Source organism: Myotis lucifugus, unplaced genomic scaffold (genome assembly GCF_000147115.1).
Source record: "Myotis lucifugus unplaced genomic scaffold, Myoluc2.0 scaffold_720, whole genome shotgun sequence".
NCBI lineage: Eukaryota > Metazoa > Chordata > Mammalia > Chiroptera > Vespertilionidae > Myotis > Myotis lucifugus.
In genome coordinates, this window is record NW_005871768.1 from 32,522 (window position 1) to 41,145 (window position 8,624).

General features: G+C 50.9%; 1 protein-coding gene across 1 annotated transcript in view; it reads left to right on the forward strand.

Annotated features, from left to right (window-relative positions):
• Window positions 1–8,624, forward strand: part of SPATA21 (spermatogenesis associated 21) — a 23,865-nt gene that overhangs the window by 7,689 nt on the left and 7,552 nt on the right. Inside the window, exons 4-8 of the mRNA XM_006105744.3 lie at window positions 541–1,013; window positions 1,402–1,490; window positions 3,846–3,983; window positions 6,275–6,346; window positions 6,439–6,550. Coding sequence (XP_006105806.1) covers window positions 541–1,013; window positions 1,402–1,490; window positions 3,846–3,983; window positions 6,275–6,346; window positions 6,439–6,550 — 884 coding nt within the window. The remainder of the gene's footprint in view (window positions 1–540; window positions 1,014–1,401; window positions 1,491–3,845; window positions 3,984–6,274; window positions 6,347–6,438; window positions 6,551–8,624) is intronic.

Consider the following 8,624-nt stretch of genomic DNA (forward strand, 5'->3'; position numbering starts at 1 on the left):
TGGGACCGGTGGATGCGGGATGGGTGTAAAGGGAGGGGCGGGTGAGGGATGGCTGTAATGGGAGGGGCGGGTGAGGGATGGCTGTAATGGGAGGGTCCGGGGCAGGATGGCTGTTATGGGAGGGGCAGGTGCTGGATGGCCAGATTGCTGAAGGAACGAGTGGCAGTTTATTGAGTGTCTGCCCTATGCCGAGTGCTGGGTAGATGTGGGTAAAAGCGGTGGACAAGGCCCCTGAAGTTATCTCTGGTCAGGCCACTGCAGGCTGCGTCGATCACAGTGAAGGACACGAGTGAGTGGTGGGACCCAGAGGAACTCAAGACCGTGGCTCAGAGGGCTGGGAGGCGGCAGAGCCCGAGTCAATGCCGGGGACACCTGGGGAGGGAGCCTCGTGGGATGCATGTGAGAGCTGGCGACATGCTCCAGGGGCCCAGAGAGGAAGGGGCCGTGCGAGGATGTCCTGGGCAGTAGGTGGCACCAAGGAACTCTGTGGGGCCGTGGGGCTGGCTGGAGGCCCCATGTCCTCCCCCTCTTCTGTCCCAGGAGGTGAGGGACATTGGAGAGAGAAGGGAGCCGGGCTGTGCCCCGAAGCAGCCGCGGGAGCCCACAGCGACCACGGGAGCCCAGAGCCTCGGGAGCACCGGGCAGGGCTTCATGAAGTGCCTGCTGGAGGTGGAGGAGGAGGAGGCCATGCATCGGAGGGCCGCCAAGGCCCGGGCCCTGCCAAACCGGAAGGCCCCCAAGACCCTGACCCCCGTGCCCACCTCAGCCCCGGTTGGCAACTCAGCCTCAAACCTGCCCCTGACACTGCCTCAGACCCCTGCCTCCGCCCCTGCCATGGCCCCATCCTGGGTCCGGCCACCAGCCCCTGGGCCCATCCCTGCCGCTGTGGGAGCCCCTGTCCCGGCCTCTGTACCTGTCACCGTCCTGCCAGCGCCCACCCTGGACCTGGGCTGGAGAAAGACAGTATTCTTGCACCACAGCAACGAGAGAAGCCTGGCCCAAGTCAAGGCACGGTAGGAGCCCCCCGAAAAGAGGCTCAGAGCTTCTGTCCCCTTGTCCCTGGCATCTGTCTCCCAGACCCTTATCCCTGTCAGTAGCCCTGTCTGTTTCCTCCTGTGTGTCCTCTCCACTTCCCCTCATTTCTGTCCTCCCTCCCAGCTCTATGCCCCCATATCTAGGTCTCCGTTCCCATGTCTGACCCCTTTCCCTCCCTCGTGTCCTTCACCTCCGCCCCGCCCTTCCTCTGGGTCACTCAGCCTCTCTGACCCCTCAAAGCCTCGCCCAGGGCCCTGCCCATGCGCTCCGCTGCCCCGGCTTCCCCCTAGCCCTGCCCTGGCTCTGGGTGCAGCCGTGGGCAGGACAGGCGGCTGGATATGGACCCGGCCGGTCTGTCCTCTGCAGGCAGGACCTGGAAGAACACTGCCTCCTAAACTTGTATCAGAACTGGGAGGCGCGGGCCGAGGAGCACCTCACCTTGAAGCAAGAGGAAGGTGAGGCCGGCCAGGGGAGCCCTTGCAGGGGCCTCAGAACGCTCTGTCCTTTGGGGTTCACAGACCTGGGGTGGGGGTGGTTTACAGACCAGACCGCCGCCCTGTGCCCACCCCGCCCTGTGCAGTGGACCCAGTGGAGTGCCTGGCTGGGGGGCCGTGCAGGGCAGGAGCTTGGCCCAAGCGCGTACACTGCTGGGTGGGGGGCCAGAACTCACGCTGGGTCCTCTCGCTTGGGGTCCAGTATGCTTCCCAGTTCCACAGTCACCCCCTGAGTGATGGCAGCAAGCCTGCCAAGCGCTTCAGGTTTTGGAGGCGTTTCTGCCTCCTCCTGAACCCACTCCATTGGTCCTCTTTAGAAGCAGCCTCCAGGGTGCTTGGCTGTCCTAGACTGGTCTCCATTTCCCACTCCCACCCCAAAATGTACAAGTTCTGAACACACACGCTGGGCGACGCGCTGTGCTCTTGGGCTGGGTCCTGTGACCCCACCTACTGAGCTGCAGGGGGAGGGAGCACTGCTTTCTGTGGGCTCCAGAGGTGGCCTCATCAGCCTGGCCCTAAAAGAGTGGGTGTGCGTCCTCCCCCACCCTTCACTCCTCCCAAAGCCCGGACCCTCTAGCCAGAGTGGCCTGTTCCTCTGCCTTTCTTGAATGCGCTTGCTGGCTCCCATGACCCCCTCCTTGAAGTTCACACCTTCCTGCATTAAGACCCTCTAAGCCAGCGGTTCTCAACCTGTGGGTTGCGACCCCTTTGGGGGTCGAACGACCCTTTCACAGGGGTCGCCTAAGACCATCGGAAAACACATATATAATTACATATTGTTTTTGTGATTAATCACTATGCTTTAATTGTGTTCAATTTGTAACAATGAAAATACATCCTGCATGTCAGATATTTACATGACAATTCATAACAGTAGCAACATGACAGTTATGAAGTAGCAACGAAAATAATTTTATGGTTGGGGGTCACCACAACATGAGGAACTGTATTAAAGGGTCGCGGCATTAGGAAGGTTGAGAACCACTGCTCTAAGCCATTGTTGGCTGGGCTTTCCTAAGTACAGGACCCGCTGCCCCTCCTCCTCCAGTAGAGTTCATGGGCAGCATGCCTTTTTGGCTTAGAGACCCAGGGTTCCCAGCACCACCCTCGACCTGACCTGGGGAGGAAAGAGCTGGCTACGCTGCTCTGATGCTCCAAACTGCCCTGCATTTTGGACGATGAGATTTGCTTTTGAGAGTTGTGTTTTTTTTTCCCATGTGGCTGCTCACAGCACGTCACCATCGCCCAAACCCTAGCCCCATCTCCTCCCGCCGTGTCACTTCTGTGTCAGAGGCTTACAGACTTACAGAGTCCATTATGTGCCAGGCACGACATTAATACAGCCGCTCCAGCGTCTCTTGGAGGGTGCGCTGTTATGTCCATCTTACAGAGAAGAAAAGCGAGGCTCAGAGAAGGGCAGGCCAGGAGTCGGAGATCATGATGTTGATGTTTGGTGTGTCCCGAGGCCTCTTTGCTCGGCTTGCCTTCTCCCTGTGTCCTCACATGGTCTCCCGTATGTGTGAGCACATGCCTGGTGTCTCTTTGTGTCCAAATTTCCTCCTCTTATAAGGACACCAGTTAGATTGGATTCTAAGGTACTGGGCGTTAAGGCTTCAGCATGGGAATTTGAGGTTAGGGGACACAATTCGGCCCACGACAGTAATTCAGAGCCAGTCTTCATACTAGGTCTGTTGATTCTAACCCGCATTTTGCTGTGAGCTAAGAAACCAGACACCACACATGCTCTGACCAGGAAGGACACGGCTTTTGTACCAGTTGGCACTGCTCTAGGGCTTTCTCGGCATCCGTCCTGGTCCTGTGCTCGGGTCCAGATAACTGAAGCCTAGAAGCCATGTCCATGCAGATCAAGGCCCACAGAGCACCCAAGTCAGAAAGACCTGTCGGGTCACCTCAGTTTCCCCAACCTCACAAAAGGTTAAAGGCATTGGTTAAAGGTTAAAGGTTAAAGGACTGGTTAAAGGCATTCTACTCTCACAAGGCTGTCGTGAGAATTAAATGAGAACCTGGCTATAGAGAGCATAGCACGGTGCCTGGCACACAGAGGGGTGCTCTTGGTGCAAAGCGAAGGTTGCTAATTAGCTTAGCTTTTGCCACACCAGCTGAGCCCTTGGCCTGACCTTGCATAGAGTGGAGTAAGTCGATGGGACCACACCCCTCCACTTTCACTCTTTCAGTTCCTTGTCCCGCCACCGGGCCATGCTAGTAGAGGACACCGGGCAAGAGGGTGGCTGGAGGGGAGGGGAGGAATGGTGGAAACAGAACTGTCCCCCCTCACGTCACCCCACTCCGGCCCAGCCTTCCACAGTTACTTTGAGATCTTCAATGGCCCTGGCGTGGTGGACGCACACAGCCTGCAGAAGGTCCTGCTCCTTGTGGGCATCTCCCTGACGCCGGCTCAGGTGGAGGATGCCCTGATGAGTGCTGACATTGATGGTGAGTGAGGGGGGGCTTCCTTCCAAGTCCCAGGCAGGGCCAGCGCCACGGGCCCTGGGAGACCTGTACGGTCCAGTTAGTGGCACAGGACTCTGGTGTAAAAGGCCCTTCCCCTGGTTTAATGCACTGCTGTCACAGTCTAGAATTTTATTTAAATTTTTATTTATTGATTTGAAAGAGAGAGAAACATCAATTTGTTGTTCCACTTAAGTATGCATTCATTGGTGGATTGTTGTATGTGCCCTGAGCAGGGATCGACCCTACAGCATTGGCATATTGGGGACAATGCTCTAACCAACTGAGCTACCCAGCCTGGGCCAGTCTAGAAATTCTTAATAATGTTTTCTGCCTTTTCATTTTGCACTGGATCTGAAAGGTAATACTCCCTGAGCACCCACCTACTCAGTGCCAGGTTCTGGTGACTGAGATGACCAAGACCTACCTCCTCACCCCAAGATGTACAGTGACCTCTGAGATCCCTTCCTTTTGGGCCCTTGTATGTGCTTCATCGGACATTCCCCTGTGATTTGTTCACTCATTTTACCAACTGGATGATCTTGGATGAGTCAATGAAGTTCACCAAGCCTCAGTTTCCCCATCTGTACAATGGAGCTGATGGCGATACCCATCTGTGCTGAAAAGATTTAGAGATAATCCCAGCAAAGCATTGAGCAGACACCTGGTACAGAGAATGCGTCCAGAAGGCATTAGCTGCTAGTGTTACACATGGTTTGATTGGCTAGACGCAGGACGTGGGGAGCAGTGGGCTGTGGAGGGCCTGGGCTCCTGACCACAGCTTCCTCCATCACTGCACAAATGCAAATCTTCACGCTCAAGCCAGGAATTGACCCCAGCTCGGCCCCTATGTGACCCTTGGCAACAGGCTTCTTTTCTCTGTGCATCAGGCCTCATCTGTGACATGGGAATAGGTATTGAGCACCCCCAGAGGGGGCCTTTAAGGACTGGAGATTATTCATTCATTCGTCAGGTAGTTCAGAGAACAGCTGCTAAGACCTACCTGTCTTAAGCACAGAAGACACAGTGCCGAACACAACAGGCCCAGTTCCTGCCTCCCAGAAAGAACCTCCATTACATTCCAGATCTTCCGAGTGTGTGGTTGAAGTAGGGGGGTTTTTAGGAGAGTGTTTGAGGGGATCTGACCTGGGTAGACCTGACTTCTCTGAGGATAGGCTGGTCAAGGGAAAGTATTAAGTAAAGGAGCTGGAGGGGGTGGAGAAAATTCTAGGACGAGGAAGCAGCCTGGTGGGAGAGCAGGTTAGTGCTGGAGGGTCTGGGCACTAGGGGAGGTTGGAGACAGGTCTAGTGGGGTCCTGAAGGCCAAAGCGGGAATATGTGTGCATATGTATTCTCATGCAGTGACTATCAAATGGTAATAATAATAGTTGCTGATGCCCTAGCTGGTTTGGCTCAGTGGATAGAGCACTGGCCTACGGACTGAAGGGTCCAGGGTTCGCTTCCAGTCAAGGGCACATGCCTGGGTTGTGGGTTCGATCCCCAGTGGGGGGAGGGTGCAAGAGGCAGCCGATCAATGATTCTCTTTCATCATTGATGTTTCTCTTTCTCCCTTCCTCTCTGAAATCAATAAAAAATATATATTTTTAAAAATAACCAATGATTTAAAAAATAATAGTTGCTGACATTTAGTGAGCATGTATTATATGCATGGCCTGTTCTAAGCCCTTTGCCTCATTTTACCTCCCATGAGATAGGTATTATAGTTATCCTCACCTCTAGTTGGGAAAACTAAGGCTTAGTGATGCTAAGAAACTTTGCCAAGATCACATGAATAGTCAGTGGTGGACCTGGGATATAAACTCGGATTACTGCCTCTAGGATTCAAGTTCTGGGAGCTTGTAACTCAGGAGATTGTAATTTTTGCCTTCTACTCTCCTGGGTGCACCATGCTTTTTGCATTGACTATACATTACTTTAAAAAAATGTTTTTATTCATTTCAGAGAGAGGAAGGGAGAGGGAGAGAGATAGATACATCAATGATGAGAGAGAATTACATTGATTGGTTGGTTGCTTCCTGCACACCCCCTATTGGGAATCAAGCCTGCAACCCAGGCATGTGCCCTGACTGGGAATCAAACCGTGACCTCCTGGTTCATGGATTGACGCTCAACCACTGAGCCACACCAGCTGGTCACCTATACGTTACTTTTATAATCAGACTCAATGAGTAAATACTAATAATCATGCCCGGGTTGCCATGCCTGGGGCCGCTCGGAAGGCCCGTGCCCACCCTGTCTTCTTCCGGCCTCCACAGGAGATGGTCACGTGGGCTTCAAAGATTTCTTGGCCGTAATGACAGACACCAAGCGCTTCTTCTGCTCCGTGGGTGAGCAGGGATGAACCAGGGAACAGGTGGGTGGGGTGGGGTGCATCCAGGGCGAGCAAGTGGTAATGGCAGCCACCATCCCATGTCCCCAGAACAGAATGCCCTGACGGCTCCCCCGAACCCCCACACTCTGCTCTTTGAGATCCTGTCCCTGCTGGTGGAGATGCTGGCCTTACCTGAGGCAGCCTTAGAAGAGATCACCAAGTGAGTAGGGCTGGCTGTGGGGAGGGGGAGGGCTGGGGACACAGAAATAGCACCTAGTGTTTTGGCACCTGTTCATTTATTTTTTTTAATGAAAAATAACCGTTTTCCAAAACAACAAAACAGGTCCGTAAGAAGAATGACATTTTTTTTACAATATTGCAAATCTCTTAACATCGGGCATAAGAGAGCTAGATTCTCGTATCTACTTCTGCATTCAATCTGTTGCAATGTTGTTTTACTTGAAGTATATGAACAAATCTGGCCTCACATACATATGTAATTGGAGAGGAATATTTTAATAGCCTTTTCACTTAATAGCCACAAATGATGTGGATATTTTTCTTTGAGACTACACCAAATTTGACAAAAGGTAGTGTCTTAAAGGTTGCTTGCAATATGAAATCTGAAATCAGAGCAATGAAGTTTTCAGACTCTTGTAAATAAAATCTATTGGTCAGCCTTGTAGTTTGAATGGGTCTTTTCCCATGAATGCTTTTGTAATATGCACTAGTCATTTGGAAAATACTGTGTACCTTCCAAATGTTGACATATTTCATTCATTTTTGCTGTTACCTGGGTATGTGTCCTGACTGGGAATTGAACCAGTGACCTCTTGGTTCCTAGGTCAATGCTCAACTGCTGAGCCACACTGGCCGGGCCAAACCTCCAGTCATTAAAAAAAAAATCACAGGATGAAATGTACAGCATAGGGAAAATAGTTAATATTAGCATAATAGCTTTGTATGGTGACAGATGGTTACTTGACTGATTGTGGTGATCACATCGTAAGGAATATAAATACTGAACCACTATGTTGTACACCTGAAACTAATTATTATATGTCAACTACACTTTTGATGTTGTTGTTAATCCTCACCTGAGGATATTTTTTCTACTGATTTTTAGAGAGAGTAGAAGGGAGAAAGGGAGAGAGAAACATTGATGTGAAAAAGAGACGCATCCATTGGTTGCTTCTTCCCGCATGTGCCCTGACCGGGGCTGGGGATCAAATGTGCAACTCGGGTAACGTTCCCTTGACCAGGAATTGAACCCGAGACCCTTTGGTGAGCTGGCAATACTCTAACAGACATTGAGCTACACCAACCAGGGCGTACTATACTTTATTCTTTTTCTTCATCATCATCATCATCATCATCATCATCATCATCATCCTCCTCCATCATCATCATCATCATCATCATCATCTTGCTATCAGATGTAGCCTGCAGTACATATAGACTTGGGTGAATTCCACTTTTCTCAAGGTCCCCAAAAATGTCCTGAGATTTTTCATCATCATCATCATCATCATCATCATCATCATCATCTTGCTATCAGATGTAGCCTGCAGTACATATAGACTTGGGTGAATTCCACTTTTCTCAAGGTCCCCAAGATTTTTCAGCTTGCCAGGAAGTGACCTTTACTGACCTGTAAGACCAGGAACTCTGAAATTCAGGTACCAGGCAGTATTTTAAGCTGTACTTTCTAAGCAGTGCCTCCATAAAGTCAACTTTAGTTCTTTAAAACTGCCTGGTCATATCTGATCTATGTTTATCATTTTCAAATATGACATTACCACCTTAGCCAGTTTGGCTCAGTGGATAAAGTGTCGGCCTGTGGATTGAAGGATCCTGGGTTTGATTCCCGACAAGGGCACATACGTACCTCAGTTGCAGGCTCGATCCCATCCCTGGCCCTGGTTAGGGCGTGTGTGAGAGGCAACCAATCAATGTCTCTCTCTCACATCGATGTTTCTCTCTGTCTCTCTCCCTCCTTTCCACTCTCTTTAAAAAAGTCAATGGAAAAATATCCTTGGCTGAGGATTAACAACAAAAAACATGACATTAGTGTCAAAACCTTGATAACAATATTTTTCATATGTTCTATAACAAGAAGAATAGATTCTTATTAAATTTATGTAACTATATTAATATGAAAATAAAAATACTTAGGAAAATAAAAATATTCCAAAGAGTCTGGCTTCCCGGTGCCGGTGGGAATGGAAAATGAGGAAGTGGAACAGTGAGTTCTTCACACCAGCCCACAGCAGCCCAAGGCCCCGCCCTGGTTT